The 17577-nt window shown below is 33.1% G+C and overlaps 1 protein-coding gene across 4 annotated transcripts in view; it reads left to right on the top strand.

The window, feature by feature from the left end:
• Nucleotides 1-17577, top strand: part of SRBD1 (S1 RNA binding domain 1) — a 234458-nt gene that overhangs the window by 120165 nt on the left and 96716 nt on the right. For all 4 annotated transcript variants that reach the window (XM_012755996.3, XM_020288584.2, XM_012755969.3 and 1 more), the window contains exons 15-16: nt 1406-1497; nt 8819-8901. In XM_012755996.3, the coding sequence (XP_012611450.1) occupies nt 1406-1497; nt 8819-8901 (175 nt within the window). The remainder of the gene's footprint in view (nt 1-1405; nt 1498-8818; nt 8902-17577) is intronic.

The following is a 17577-nucleotide window of genomic DNA, read 5'->3' as shown; positions in this document are numbered from 1 at the left end:
AGCTCAGTTGCGTATCAGCTATATGACCTTGGGCCTATTACCTATAAAGTAGAACCTACTCCATGAAATGAGATAATGTCTGTGAAGTGTTTGATTTTGTACTTTGTATATAGTTTGCCTTCAGTTACCTCTTACTGTATCATGACAATGTTGATGAGAAACAGGATGAGCAGCCTTGCTGTTTGGTTATAGTGTTTATTTTTCCTATTATTAAATTTAGGATACTAAATCTTGGTTACAGAAAGACAAATCTTGATGTTCCCTAGAGTAATCTTCTCAAGTTTTGGTGGCTTACAGTTTTCATCAAAATTTATTCAAGAATTCTCCAAAGATGGGGGTGGCAAACTAATTTTTCCACATTTTACTTCTCTGTGTTCACTTGTTACAAAGGGGCAATACGTTAAAAGTTATCTACTAAACTTGTCTCATGTAACTGAAGTAAATACTGAGGAGCAAAGAAAAGGAAAAAATGCTAAGAGTGGATTAAAAATTGAGCTCTAACATGTTTTTGTTTTTGACACCTAGATGGTCACATGGTATAGCACCATAAGTATTGTATATGTTTAGGGTAGATGTTGTTTCTTTGTATATTATGTCATAAAGGAGAAGTCTAATTTTAAAATGTTTGATAAACATTTTGATTGATGTTTGATAAACATCAATCACCATACAAATGTGAGCTTTAAGCCAGTGTTCCCATTGTGGTTTGTAAAGTGTTTGGAGCCAAAAAAGTAAAGAAAAGGATGATTTGTGTGATGCTTTGATTAAATAAATGATGAAATGGTTTAACACCTACCTGAAGTGAAAGGCTTTGGGTTCACTGAAAGAATGATTTCAGACACTCCTAAAAAGAAGTGAGATGACATCCTATCTGATCCCTTTCTTTTTCACATTGCTGTTGCTAATTATAATAAGATAATAATAATAGCAGTGTTCGTAACAGTGGTTTTTTTGTATGTCTACACGTGCATATATCCACACATATATCTATATGCTTTCCAAGATGCTTTTGAATGATTAATTCAGATGGGTGCTATAAATGTCAGTCAATAATGGATTATAAGCACAGGAGAAGCTAAGTGTGTTCTGAAAATTTTGAAGTTGGCATGATGGGAAAATATTCATTGTGTTCATCTATAACCCATCTCTTGTTAACAGTGTCAGAGAAAACAGCTGAATGAATTCATCATGGATTTAAGCCTATGTAGTTCCTACAGGAAGAAAACAAACATTGCTTAACCACTTTATATTAATGAAATATTAGATGCTGTAGATATTATTGCAATATGAAGAGAGTACCTTGTCCTGCTGGTTTTTCTCTTGTAATACCTAGTTTTATTCATTTATTTTCTTTGGCCAGGCAGAAAGTTTAGAAAATGGCATTTTCCCTTTTCTTTCTTCTCAGTATCATCAGTGAAGCAGGAGCATCAATCTACAGTGTCAGCCCTGAAGCTAACAAAGAGATGCCTGGGCTGGACCCTAATTTGAGAAGTGCAGGTAAGAAACTATGGGCCATCACTAAAGCATGTGATTTTGATATTTTGGACATGCATGTATGGCAAGCAAAATATTTTAAATATCCAAGAAAATTTAAAAGATGTACTACATTCGTAAGAGTTGGCATATTAGAAATAGAAAGAAAGTGGCTAATTGGACTAATAATTGGAATTATGTAAAAGAAGAGGAAGAATATTATACTGTTTTTAAACAACACTGCATAGTATTCTGGAGTATAGTGGAAAATTAACCCAAAAAGTCTTTAGTAAAATTAAATGCCAGAGAGTTTAATAATAAAGGTAATAAAATACTCTAAGATCTGTTATTACTGTTATAAGATATAAAGTTTAAAGTCTTTTGTTCACAAAAAGTAATAGATTAACAAAAATATTTGTAGCACCAATGTATGAATATACACAGTCTTTCAGTTTATTTCTAAGTATTTATCAAATGATTAGGCTCTCTTGTCTTGCTAATAGAAGTTGTCATTTAGTGATAATATTCCTTAAAACAGCCTGCTTTGATTTTAGTCGTATTTGATTGCTTTGATTTCTGCGATGTGAGATAGTCAAAATCTTGTGTGTGAAGAAATTGAGAGACTTCGATACATTTAGTGAAAACAAAATACTAGATCTGGTCAGAAAATTTTTCTGTATAATAGGTGGATATTTAGACGACTATGTTAGTAATAGACCTTTTATTTCAAATTTTTCTTTAAATATTCTTAACAGATTTCATTGGTTATCCTTGAGATCTATACCTGAAGATATAAATTTGAAAATTTTTACATTAATCAAAAACTAAAAACTTTCTTACATCCAAAAGAGCTTGTAATTTCCCTTCAATTATTTGTTCCGTGACACAGTCTCCTGTCTAAAAAGATCATCTTCTCAAATTCAAATTGCAGCTCAAAATCTTGCTTCTCCTTTGAATTTTTTTCTTATCACTTCAGCTCAGCATTGTTTCTACCTCCATACCATGTGCTCTTTTGGTGCTTGCCCTGTAATAGCAGTAGTAGTCATAGTGGGAGCTGCTAATATTAATTTTTTTTAATTTTAATTTTAAAATATTTTATTACTTTTTTTTGATGAACATTTACCTTATCAGAACAAGTATTAATTTTTTAAAGCACTTATTATATGTGAAACATTGTGATAAATACATTATCAGGATTACTTAATTTTATCCTAACAATTGCCCTGTGAGACATGTATTATTATTCCCACTTTATAGATGAAGAAACTAAGGCTTAAAGAGGCTATACAGCCAGTAAGTGTGTACATATTTGCATACCTAACTTCTATAATAAAAAGATACTTTTTAAATAAAAAAATAAAATGCAGAACTTCTCAAGTTGGCACTGAAAGGATATCTTCCAACAGAGTGTTGGAAAATAATATTTGGACCATATTTTCTGAGAGGTAGCAATCTCTCAGGGCTCCCACTGCTTAACAGACTGCTGTTTCTTCTTAACCACTGGCCCATGTGGGTGCATAATTGTCACAGTATTATAGGGTGAGACAAGATTATAACATTCCAACAAGACTCTATGAAAATAGAAAATAATAAAGTGAAGAATCATTTTGTGGTTCTAATTATTTTGATTTCAAAGTCTGGCTGTGTGTCTTTGGTTTGTGATTAATTCACTGTAGGTGTGCCTTCCTTCTGTGTCTCAGCATCCTTTTATGTGTTAGTGACCATGTTTAATTCATTTCAACTCAAAACACCTACCTAGACACTTTGAGTCTTTAAAATCTGGTCTTGGAGGCCAATATTCAAAGAAGTTTAAGTCTCTACTCTTGGTTTTTTAGGGTCCACTTCCTTTTCAATTCCTGTGTCTGACTAGAAATCTTTCTTTTCCTTAGTGATTGATTCCAGGGATGACTTTATACTTTATTTGAGATCTGAGCCACCTATAGGTGTGGATTTACCTTTAAACCCTCTATAAGTATATATATCAGAATATAACAGAACCTCAACATTCATATATGTGTTAAAAATAAGTAAGAAAATGGCTCTCATATTACTACATCTCCCTAGCCAGTTTATCAGCTTATTGAAAACAGAAGGTGTCTTTATATATGCTTATATCCCCCACAATAAATACATTTTACATGGCATTTAAATTAAATAGATAGATTCATAGATGGATAATATTAAAATGTTTATTATGGATTTCAGATTTAAAACAAGAGATTCGAGTATACATTTCATTCCTTTATTCCCTTCTGAAATTTTATTAAAATGATAGCATGAAGGTTTTAACACTAGGACAAAAGAATGGAAGAAGAGGTAACAGCAACAAGTTTTTTTTTTGAGACAGAGTCTCACTCTGATGCTGTGGTGTCAGCCTAGCTTACAGCAACCTCAAACTCCTGGGCTCAAGCAATCCTTCTGCCTCAGCCACCTGAATAACTGGGACTACAGGCATGCGCCACCATGCCGGGCTAATTTTTTGTATATATATTTTTAGTTTGCCAATTAATTTCTAGTAGAGACGGGGTCTCGCTCTTACAGAGGCTGGTTTTGAACTCCTGACCTTAAGTGATCTACCTGCCTCAGCCTCCCAGAGTGCTAGGATTACAGGTGTGAGCCACCATGCCCGGCCCAACAGCAACAAATTTTAAAGCTATAAAACAGACACATGAGTAATAAGTGACCTTGCCAACCTGAGAAAGTTGAATCCTAAGACAGCATTGTAGAAAACAGAGAACTAACCTGGTGGGGATCGTGGAACCCCTAATGCTTTAGGAAATGTTACCAAGTACCTTTGGAAGTATATTAGGAAGGCCAAGGGTGGGTCCAAAATAAGAGGATTGGTTGAAAGTCCATTTAAAAAGCAATGAGAACAAGTTAGACATAGAACTACCATATGACCCAGCAATTCCACACCTAGATATATACCCAAAAGAATTGAAAACAGATACTCAAACAAATACTTGTACATAATACTCATAGTAGCACTATTTGCAGTAGCTACAAGCTGAAAACAACTCAAATGTCCATCAGCAGACAAATGGATAAACAAAATGTGGTATATCCATACAATGGAATATTATTCAGCCACATAAAATAATGAAGTACTGATACCTGCTACAACATCATCTGTACCTCTAAAACATTATGCTCAGTGAAAGAAGCCAATCCCAAAAGACCACATATTGTATTATTACATTCATATGAAGTGTTCATAATAGATAAATCTGTAGAGATAGGAAGCTGACTGTTGGTTGTCAAGTACTGGGGAGATGGGAATAGCTAGTGACCAAATAGGTACAGGGTTTTCTTTTGGCATAATGAAAATATTTTGAAACTTGATAGAAGTGGTGGTGGCACAACATTGTAAGTACATTAAGTAGCACTGATTTCTACACTTTGAGATAGTTATTGCTATGTATAAATTTCACCTCAATATAATAACAATAATAACAATGAGAACTCCCCTTCCACAGGTGAGTAATTGTCCTTTTTCTACCTTTGCGGAAGACTGGAGATTTGCTCTCTGGAGAGGGTTAAATAGAAGGTTTCTACAATGGAGTACACAGGTTATAAAGAGGAGTAGAGATACCTACTGAAATAAAAGGGGATTAAGTAAATATATATATGCTGTCATAGAGACCTTAGAGAAGAATAAACCTTCTGTGCATATTAGGGACTAACACGAGAGACAACACATAAAGAAACTGAGATCAGAGGTTCCACAAAGAAATGGCTGGAGCACCCACAGAGAAGCCACAGTTGACAAGACTTACCATTGGGCAAACAAAGCACTTACAGTCAGCCTTTTAGTACCCTGTCCCTGGTGGACAGTCAGGGGTCACCTAACACATAGTGAAAACTTACACTATTAAAGACAGATGCCAAAATACACTGTGGGTAAAAAAGCTACTTGGGGGAGATAGAGACTATACAGACAGGAGAAAAATAAAAGTTTAACATTCTCTGAGAAATAGAAAATATTTCATATATTTAGAGATATATTGATATAAAGTAAAATTCACCCTTTTTAAGTACTCTATCTGAATTTTGGAAAACTTATACGAGTTGGGTAATCCCAACCATCTTTATCATAGCCAAGATACAAAATGTTTTTTATCAGGTTGACATGTTTCTCAGCTTCTTGTTCAAAAATGTAATTATTAATTAGCAGGTCAAGATTATAACAGATTTGCATCTAGACTATTAAAACTATATTTTAATGTGCTTTGTAGTGAAAAAAATTCTAATTTGAAGTTGTTGAATGAAAAAGATAGCATAGAGGAAATTTTACTTATTTTCCTCTGTTCCTGCCTGATGGCAAGGTTGGAAGGGTAAAATGAGATGAGTATTAGACTTTAAACATAAAAATCTCTACTTCGATATTGTTAGATAACAAATTAAGACAAATTTTAAAGAGAGTACCATTTAGTATAGTCTTTAAAGCCAAAGTTGATTTACTCTGCAAGCTTTAAGATTCTAGACATTTCATAGAACTTAAAGGCCAAAGCTCATGAGCCCTTTTTATCCCCTGGATATGATACATGTTATGGTTAAGTGTTGCTTTCAAGGCTACTGCATATGGGCATAGAGGTGGTACACTGTACAACTGAACCATATGAAGTAGCTCTGCTTGCTTGCCTTTCAAGGTGATAATCTTCACTCAATCTGGGCTCCCTTCCCCACTTTTGGTGTTTATAACACAATTTTTATATCCAATACATACTTTTTTGTTTTAGTATCCCATATTAATTGTTTTCACTTACACATTGAGCTATATTACCATTTAATAAATTATCATTTATTAAAATTAAGATCTCTATATATACTTTATGTCCTCTTTTTATTGGTATGTCTAGTTTACCATAATGCAAGACTTTCAGTTTCTGTGGTTTATGATATGACTTGCTTTAATTTTTTCAAATTGCATTTTTCTTATCTGTTTTTTTCCAAATAAACTTTAGAGCCATTACGGTTGACCCTTTATATCCAGTTTCACTTCCACAGATTCAACCAACTGCAGATCAAAAATATTTGGGAAAAAAAATAATACAAATTAAAAATAATACAGTAAAACAACTAGTTATGTAGCATTTATATCATGTTAGGTATTGTAAGGAATGTAGAGATGATTTAAAGTATCTGAAAGGATGTGCATAGGTTCTGTGCAAATACTACTCCATTTTATATAAGGGACTTAAGCATCTACAAATTTGGGTGTCCATGGGGGTCCTAGAACTAATCCCCAGCTGATACTGAGGGACGACTGTACTTTTAAAAGTCTGTAATATATAGAGTGAAATTCTTTTAAATTTATACTTCTATCCCAGTTCTGCACATTTTATTTTTATTATTCATGGATTATGTGTGTATATATATATACATATATATATATATATATACATATATATAATTATATTTTGAATGGATTTTCCTCAATGCCTTTTAAATTTTTTATATTTTAATTTCATCATATTGTACATTAGGTCTTCAGAATTTATTAATCTTATAACTGCCAGTTTATGCTCTTTGACTAACATCTCCCCATTTGCTATACTCCCCCACCTCTATGTTATTGGTTGTTGATGGCATATGATAGAGCATCAATTCTTACCTGTGTGTCTTCAAAGCAGCCAACTAATTGGAATCTTATTAGTTCTGGTATTTTTTCATTGGACTTGCTTGGGTTTTCCAGGTAGATAATCATCATCTGCAAATAATAACAATAATAATCTAGTGTGTGTCATTTCAATATTTGTATCTTTTTATCAAATTACAATGACTAGAGTTTTCTGAACAATGATGAATAGTGGCAGTGGTACAGCAAGGTATTGATGTCATATGTGGGTAAAATAGTATTTGGCACACATTTGGACATACTGCATTTAAAAAGTATATAATACCTTCATTGAGATATAATATAATGTAATTTCATAGCATAAAATTTACCCTTTTAATATGTACAAGTCAATATGTTTTAATATAATCAGAGTTATATAACCATCACTACAATCTAATTTTAAAACATCTTTACCACCAAAGGAAACCCCATACCCATTAGCAATCACTTCCAGTACTTTCCTCATTCACCACTCCTGGCAAACACTAATCTACTTTTTATATATATGGATTTGTCTGTTCTGGACATTTCATATAAATGAAATCATAAAACATGTGGTCTTTTGTGACTGTCTTCTTTCTCTTAGAATAATGTTTTCAAGGTATCCATGTTGTAGCATGTATCAGTACTATCTTTTTATTGCCACATAACATTCTACTGTATGGGTATACCACAGTTTGTTTATCTATTCTTCAGTTGATGGATATTTTGGTTGTTTTTATATTTTTAGCTATTATGAATAATGCTTCTATGAAAATTCATTTATAAGATTTTATGTGGACATATGTTTCCATTTCTTTTGAGTTTATACCTAGAAGTAAAAAATTGGGGGCATGTGGTAACTATATTTAATATTTCCAGAACTCTTTTTGGCTTCTATTACTATGCTCATCATTCATTCTCTGCCTCTTTCACTGTTTTCTCCTTTTTTTCCTCTGTCTTAAAATGTAAATGGTCCCCAAATTCAGGGCAACAACTCTTCCTCTCTCTTAATTCTTTTTATCAGCAATACGTTAGACTCCTTTCTCCTGAGCTACCTCTCTATCTCTTACTTTGAAAAATCTGTTGTCAGCCTGATCATTCTCAACCTAGAGCTCTGCATTATTGCTATCTACTAAATAACTCATTCTTGATTAGAACTGTGTGGTATGTTAAGAGACAAGCAGTTGGGATTCAAGAAAATCAATTCCCAAGTCAATCTTGCATTCGTATTCAAAGCCAGATAAGTGTATCCCTTTCTAAATGACTTGGTATCTGTTGGCATTAAGATATGATTCCATCATTTATTCATTATTTTCAGAATCTAGTCCAGTAAGCATATTTGACATAAATATGTCTTATTTATAATCAGAATTATTTAAAAGTAGAACAAATATTTACTTGTACTTTAAAGCCCAATGTATCCTATTTTGCTTTATTTAAAGAATGAACAGATAATCATGCAAGTATAGGAACTAAATACTTTGTCTTTTCAAATCTATAATCCCTTCAATCTATTTGTGGTCAAGAATGCCTAGGAGTTCTGATGACATAATTAATTCTGAAATTTTGCATTTACTTTTTGGTTGGGAAAAAAAAGGGAACTTTGAAACTTAGTTAAATTTTTTGTCTTTTGGAGGAGCGGTAAGGATTAAGTACTTAGATTATGAGGAACTAACATAAGTAATTATCTGGGTACTGCTTTTCACATTAAGTCATACTTGTTTTCTGATTCTGTTTTTTCAGTTTCCATAGCAAGACGTGTACAAGATCCATTAGCTGAGCTAGTGAAAATTGAGCCGAAGCACATTGGAGTTGGAATGTATCAGGTAAAACAATGTGGATCGTTTAATTTATGAAATCCATCAACACAAAGAACAGTACTCAAACCTGGCATAGTAATTGTCATTGGGAGTAGATTCCCATTTTCAAGGTTGTACAGTTTGTGGGAAGGTAGTTAGGCGTTATTAGAGAAGGAGAGAATTTTTTTTCCCTCATTTTAATGATTTTGATCACGACTTAGAATTAACTATAGTCAGATTTAAAGATTATTAAAACATTAGATAAAACTAGTAACTTAATTTGGAGAGCCTCTCCTTTTAACATTATTATAAAAATGAAGACAGTATGGAGCAAGGGGGATGTGTTAGCTCTTTGTATAAACCAGTATGAACAATTGATCTTTATCGACCTTTCAGGAAGAAGCCTTTGGTACCTCCAGTGCCTTATTTTTTCCCTATGTTTTCCATTCCTATTTGACTATTATAGTTAGATTTAGTCATTACCCACAATAGTCTAACCTTCCAAATGTCACTGTGTAGTAGTAATTATAATAGTAGTACTTGTTTTGTTGTTACTGCATGTTTAATTCTTGAGATTGTATGTCTTCATTGGGCAATTGAAGACAGCACTAGATCTTGGCAGAGTGAATTTCTGGTAATAGCAGAATGGTATGTGGGGCTTAAGTTGTCTCCAGAAGGCTCAGGTCAAAATTTTTTCCACTTGATAAAAACCCTTCTTAAACCTGAAATAGAGTATTACCTTCTATATAATTTTTATGAGATTTTAGCGATAGATACCATACAGTACTTTTTGTAAAGAAAGATTATTTTAGGTCATGGAATCTGTGACTACAATAGATGGAAGAGACTTTAGAAATCTTACAAATATATACCATCATTTGACAGAAAAAGAGGTTGTGTCCTAGAGTAGTTAGGATTTTTACCCAGGATCACATAGTGGCAAAACTCAGATTAGCCTCAGATCACATAATGGCAAAACTCAGATTGAGACTCAACTGGGAGTATTCTCATTTTATAGCAAGTGGCCTGAGGCATTCAAACCTTTAACTGGACTTGTTCATTTGACAGAGATAGTTCCTAAAGGGACTGATCTAGCTACAAGTAGATAGAAATGCCTGGTACCTAAAGAGTACAACTTAAATAGTTTTGTGGTATAGGCATTGTAGTGGGGAGGAATTTTAGTTGTATTAATTCAAGATGAAGTTATGGGGCATCTCAGCAAGGTAATGGAATAAAGAAAAGAGAAATATTTCAAATTTATGGAACCCAAGCAAGCTAATAAGCTATTGGCATCAAAGAGGTCTTTAAGTAAATCTCAGAGAAATAACCTCCATATTGGGATTCAGAGATAGCATTTAATGTGAAAAAGTTTGAAATTTATTCCAACAGAAGTAAGAGAAGTTTTAAGCAAGGATATGACATGATCGTAAACATTGTCTCCAGCTTTCTGGGAAGAATGAATTAAAGGGAAAGAAGAGAAGCATTGAGACCAATTAGGAGGCTCTTAACACTAGCCCAGGTGAGAGATGATGCTCGAACAAAGTTAATGGCAGTAAAGATGGAAAGAAATTAAGTTTATTTTGTAAGGACTGCTTGGTGATAAGTGAGGGAAAAGGAAAATAGAATTTGCCCCAGTGTTCTAATATGTGGATGATGCCTGAATAGAGCACATTTGGTGGGTTAAGACCAGTAATTCAGTTTTGGACTGAATTAAGTTTGAGATACCTGTAAGAAATTCAAGGAAAAATGTCAAATAGGAGTTGGATATATAGTACAAGTCTGAACTTAAAAGAAATAGCCATGTTAACATTGGTACACACTGTTGAGCAAATAATGAAATTGAAAAAGTGATCAAGATGGCTGAGCTCATGATATTCTTTATCCACAATACCACCACCATTGGCATAGCCACAAATCTAAGTTCCATGAGATGACAGAAAATGTGGACGTGTGTATCTGTACCTATATATATACATATTTATATGAATAAATTGATAATACACTGGGAAAACAAGAAAGGGTCCCATTGGTGGATGGAAATTTCAGGAATTCCTGAAAGATATTAAGCATGAGGAATCATATCCTTGGAGAAATAAAACCTGGTGGAATCACAGCTCAAAACATATACAGATCAATGTGCATCAGTAGGTTTTCAAGGTAGGTGCAGTTGCAGATGGATCCAAGCTAGTCAGATTCAAATAGCGAGGAGAGGGCCTGTAGTACTAGATAAGGAGATGTGTATAGAGTAGCTAGGCCTATAGTAACTACCTTCCTCAATAGACTCTGAATTCAAGCTAGAGCACTGAGCTTAACACAGGTTGGAGAAGCTGGGAGATACATCAAGAGGCCTTGATTGGATTGTCAGGAAGTTCAAGGAGCCTTGTCCTGAGAAAACAAACTCTTATGATATATATGACACCTGGCATGTCCCACATTTCCCACATTATACCTGGTGGCAGCAGTAGTAAAAAGAAACAGCATACATAGACAGACAAATAGGCAATCTGAAATGATCTCACTACCAAGAATCATTGAACATTTGAGGAAAACCTGTAATAGAAAAATGAGATATCAAATTTAATAAACAAAAAATAACACCCAATGAAACAATGAATAGGCAACAGAGACTCTGAAATAAGTAAAAGTAATATTCACAGAGGCATAAGGGAGGTTATTGCATTTATAGAGCAAAGATAAGAAAGAATGAAATCAACAATCAAATATCTTAGAATTTAAAAATATGATTGTCAAGATAAAAATGCATAAATGGGCTAAATAGAATGGACACATTTAAAAGCAAATTAATGAATTGGAAAATTGAGCTAAGAGATTCTTCAGAATATAGTTTTGAACTGAAAAAGGTAGAAAGTATGAACAAAAAGTAACGTGATGTAGAAGACATTCTAGAGTTTCAACGTCTATCTAATAGTAATATAAAATTCAAATAGAAAGAATGGAGGAGAATGATAATCATAGAAATAATAGGAGGACATTTTCCCAAACTGAAGACAGATAAATCTTCTAAAAACACCTAATAAGTGCTGAATAAAAGAATAACAAAAAGCCTACACTCAAGTGCCTACTTCAGAAATTCAGAATACCAGTGATAAAGAGTAATTGACTAAAAGCATCCAGAGAGCAAACATAGTGTATCTCCACAAAGAAAAGAATCAGATTGTCATCAGTACTATTATTGTTAAAAAAAAAAAAAAAATAGAAGATAGAAACGGAGTAGTTTTGAAGTTATGAGAAAAAGATTTTGAACAGAGACTTTAAAATAAATAAAAGTAATATTCACAGAGAGATAAGAGACATAATGGGGTGGATTGAAATCAAATATACAATGTAATTCTATATTCAGGAAAATCATCAATTTAATGCGAGAGGAAAATAAAAATATTTTTGAAGCAATGATTCACCTTCTTTGATCGATCCAGACCTTCCTTGAAAGAACTTATGGAAGTACTCCTTTCCAAAAAGCGTGGGAAAGTGTCCAAAGAAGGAAAAGACATGACATGGGAAACAGCAGTGAACTTTACCAAAAGATACAAACACAGTAAAATATATAGTTGAGTCTAATAGTTTTTAAAAAAACCTACAGTGTTAGTCTTTAAATATTTAAATTTTGATCTGATTGACTCAACATGGAAAATAGAAGAAAACTAAGTGATAAAGTATTAGAATTCTTTTTCAGGAAAAAGATTCAGATATAGATTAACTCTAGAATTTGATTTTAAAATGTAATCTGAAATATATGAAGAATAACCACAAATAAGGTATTGAATATAAATCGTGAGAGTAAAATATAAAAAATTTATCATTTCAACCAAAGGCAAAGAAAAGAAAATAAGAAAATGTTAGTAAATAAACAATAAAATATAAGGAAATAGGAATAGGTAATAGGTAAAGGTGAATATGTTAAATTCCCCTATCGATAGAGTTTCAGACTTTTAAGATAAAAATACAGCACTAAGCTGTATATGTATAAGAGTCACATCTAAAGAAAAAAGCAACCTTGATATTAAACATTTGGAAAAAATATTCCATATAAATGAAAATGATAGTCATAGCAATATTAGACAAAATAGAATGTAAGGCAAAATGCATTTCATAGGTCAAAGGAGGATTTTTCATATTAATATGATATCCCAAAAAATATAATTGCTCTGAGCAATCTGTTATCTAACAACGTAGCTTCAAGAAATAAGTTCATAATCACAAAGGTGTAGAAACAACCCAGGTGCCCATCAATATGTGAGTGGATTAATAAAATATGGTATATGTATACCATGGAGTACTATTCAGCTTTAAGAAACAATGGTGATATAGCACCTCTTGTATTTTCCTGGATAGAGCTGGAACCCATTCTACTAAGTGATGTAGCTCAAGAATGGAAAAACAAGCACTAGCAAATTGGTATTAACGAATCAACACTTTAGTGGACATATAGGAATGACATTTATCGGGTGTCGGGTGGGTGGGAGGAGGGAAATGGGCGATATACGTAACCTTAACATTTGTACCCCATAATATGCTGAAATAAAAAAACAAAAACCCAAAGATCTAAAAAAAAAAAAAAGAAATATGTAGTAGTATAAGCTTTTCTAGAAATTAGAAAATGAGACAAATTGTTTTTGTAGCAGTCTTGATAGACTATTGTATATTAATATGTACATTTTTAAAATAGCCTTAACTGTGTGGTGGTGCACACCTATAGTTCCAGGTACTTGGAAGGCTGAGACGGGAGGATTCTTTGAGCCCCGGAATTTGAGGCTGTAGTGTACAATGATTGTGCCTGTGAGTAGCCACTGCACTTCAGCCTGGGCAACATAGCAAGACTCTTTAACTTAAAGCAAACCAGCTTTATTGAGATATAACTATATATCATATAATTCACCCATTTAAAATGTCCAAGTCATTGATTTTTAGTATATTCATAGAGTTGTGAAAATCAAACATTTTTATCACCCCAGAAAGAAACCCTGTACTCATTAGCAGTTACTCCTTTGCCCCTTCTTCCCTAGCCCTAGGTAGCCACTATCTACTATCATCTGGAAATTTGATATACATGCAATCATGTAATATATGACTTTTTATGATTGGCTTCTTTCACTTATAATGTTTTCCAGGTTTCACTTATAATGTTTTCCATGTTGCAGTATTTATCAGTACTTCATTCTATTTTATGGCCCAGTAGTATTCATGCATGCATGTGCATGTTTGTGTGTGACATTTATTTGATGGGCATTTGGGTTATTTCCACTTTTCAGCTGCTGTAAACATTTGTGTACGAGTTTTTATGATGTATGTTTTCATTTCTCTTGGATGTATACTTCAGAGTGGATTTGTTGGGTCATTTAACACATAAATTTAAAGCCAAATGATTTGGGAAAATTATTTGCCACAAATATGTATGTATTTATGATAATTACATACTTTATTGATAAGGCTTTATTTTTTCCTTATTGATTTGTACACATTTATATGTTGGTTTATATAAAGCACTTAGGCTCTACATACCATTTACCAGAGAAGAAATCAAAATTTCTCTTTTTATCAAAGTAACCCATATTTTAAAAGGTGATATTATTCCAATCTAACAAGTGAAGTTGTAATAAAATGATAAAAACCTGTGCAGATTGGACGGATTCAGTAAAATAAGCACTTATATACACTGCCGGTAGAAGTATAAATTGCTATTTCTAGTAAATAGTCAATACCTATCAAGATACACTTTTTTTTTCTTAGTGCTTGGGGAGAGATGTAAAAGATACACTTTTAAAAAATGCATCCCTTTTAGTTTTCTCTTTAGCTAGTTCCAAGGCAGTAATAAGACCTGGTGTTAAGATTTATTTATTTATTTATTTTTTTTTTTTTGAGACAGAGTCTCGCTTTGTTGCCCAGGCTAGAGTGAGTGCCGTGGCGTCAGCCTAGCTCACAGCAACCTCAAACTCCTGGGCTCGAGTGATCCTTCTGCCTCAGCCTCCCGGGTAGCTGGGACTACAGGCATGCGCCACCATGCCCGGCTAATTTTTTATATATATATATCAGTTGGCCAATTAATTTCTTTCTATTTATAGTAGAGACGGGGTCTCGCTCTTGCTCAGGCTGGTTTCGAACTCCTGACCTTGAGCAATCTGCCCGCCTCGGCCTCCCAAGAGCTAGGATTACAGGCGTGAGCCACAGCGCCCGGCCTGGTGTTAAGATTTATATTAGTACAAGTTTGCTGTGACAGCAAAATGTTGGAAACAACTATAGTAGGATAATAGTTTTTAAAAAATAAGGTATCAATTGAAACAAATTTTAAATAACCATTAAAAACTTAGGCTTTCAAGGAAGACTTAATAACATGAGAAATTGCTCTTGACATATATTTTAAAATTTCAACAAAGTTGTTGATACAGAATAAAACTAATTTGTATTTTTAAAATATAGATATGTATTTATGTTGAAGAAACAAACCCCTGGCAGGTACCTGATATTTATCTTTGTTGGATATGATTAGGAATTTTTTCACATTTTGTTTTCAAGCTTTTTTGTAGTAAATATTTATTAGAAAAAATTATTATAAAATATATATCTATTTCCATACCCTATCCAATAGATCACTTCTTTTTAAGCCTTGATACAATAGATTTCCCTTGCAACCAGAGTGGGAATGAATTTCTTTTTAGTTGGGACCTCTAAATGCTTTTAGTACAAACTTAATACTTATGTTCTTTTTTATTTAAGATATGAGTAGATGGTTAAACACTGGTGATTTAAAAAATGAAGGCTGTTCAAAGTGAGAATGTTAAATAGTTACATGAAATAATAGAAGCTATAATATTATTTCAATAGAAACTAAAATACTTTGGATTTAATAACAGCTAAAATGCTAAAGGCAGCACTCCAACCCTTGTCTTAGAAAATGGGGAGAGCTGATTTTAAAAACACATGCCTGTCATTATTTCTGGAGAGAGAAGCAGCCAGTGTGGTCGGATGACAACATATCCCTAACTGACCCCTAAAGATTTTGCTGGAAAGTGGCTTGGTGTTACTCCCAAGAAAACACTCCAGGGTGAGAGCAGGATGATGCAGGGTTGGCTCTGTTGAATTCTCTGGGACGTGGGGAATGGTGGTTTAGGTTGGCCTTGACATATCCTGAAAGCACAACTAAAATATGTTGTATTTACTTGCTATTTATTTCTTCTTTGGGTTATGTTTTATATACTTTGATGCTCATTAACACCTTCATTTGATAGTGAACATGCACAGTAAAGTAGGAAAGACTCAAAAAAGCCATCTTTCGTCCTTTTGTGCCTCTCTGTTAGATCATTTGATGATGTTAGAGAATGAAATGGTTGTCCAAAATAAGTTTTTGGAACCCTTAGTGGATTCTATATCCAGGCCATCTTTATTCCTCATTATTGTGGATAATGAGTAGTCACTGTTAAAGGAAAATTGTCTTCCCAGCTGAAATTTTTTATTGGAAAACCTCAAAGGTGGGAATTTGCATTTATTTTGCCACCTTCTCTATGGGATCAATTCTGGGTAAAAATAAACAAACAAAAACCCAAAATAATGATTTATCTGGGTGACATTACTCTGTTAAAAACTATTTTATAGTTAACATATAGGGATTATGAAATGTAGTTTTAGTTTAGGTCTGGAAAAGGTAAGGTTTCTCATCTGTTCTATAATGTTGTTCAAATCTTTTAAAACATTTTAATTCCTTAATTCACTGTACAGTGGGATACAGAAAAGAGTCTGCCTGTGGGCATTCACTTAGGTGACTTTTCCCTGGATATTTGCACCCTACACAAAAGCAATATTTTGAAATACAGAAAATACAAAGGTGAAATAGAGAACACCATTCTAAAACTGAGGCACTATTTACATTGGCAGGTGAATTCCCTGCCAAAATGGTTTTGCAATCTCGTTCCTTGATTCTAAGTCCCAAGATATGGGCTGTACCCAAATCTCTGCTTTGCAAGGGTATTATGAGTGAAATTCAAACTGAGCCTTACAATTCAAATATTTCGTATTTCGTTCCTTTGTGACAATGCAAAGACCTAACTGAATGAAAACAAGTGATTGACCTTGTGTAGGAGTATGAACCAAACTCATGCATTGGAATTTGCTAATTATTCCTTAAGCTTCAAGTTGTAAAATTTCTATTCTATTCTATTTAGGACGAATTATGCTTCCTATGTTGAAATATTAGCTTTAGTTTTCTGAGGTTCCTAGAAATCACCAACAATGTAATAAGCCATATATCCTAGTGTAACATTATTACATTATCCTATAATAAACACATATCCTAGTGTAACACTATTACTTATCTTTAAAAGAAATGTGGAATGTTAGCATGGTTTGAAGAACCTTTTAGCAATAATGCCTTAAATTATTAACAACGATATATCTAATTTCCTTTATCTTTTGTTTGCTTACTCTTTGTATGTCATTGACCTTGGCAGTGAAACTAGATCCATTTCAGTTTCTACTCAAGTTCACCTTCTGGTTTTCATACATCAGCACAAAAATCACTGTTACAACTTTTAAAACTTTAAGGTATTTTCAGTGTTTAAAACTAAGAATTATGATCATTGAAAAAAATTACATATAACTTTAAAAATACTACCATAAAGTTAAAGATTAATAAATTCTGCATTAAAATCTAAAATGTCTCTGAATCAGAACCCAATCCACAGACAGGGAGAA

Source organism: Microcebus murinus, chromosome 3 (assembly GCF_040939455.1).
Source record: "Microcebus murinus isolate Inina chromosome 3, M.murinus_Inina_mat1.0, whole genome shotgun sequence".
In the NCBI taxonomy this organism is placed as follows: domain Eukaryota; kingdom Metazoa; phylum Chordata; class Mammalia; order Primates; family Cheirogaleidae; genus Microcebus; species Microcebus murinus.
The sequence above is the reverse complement of the archived record's forward strand: the minus strand, read 5'-3'. Positions and strand labels throughout refer to the sequence as shown.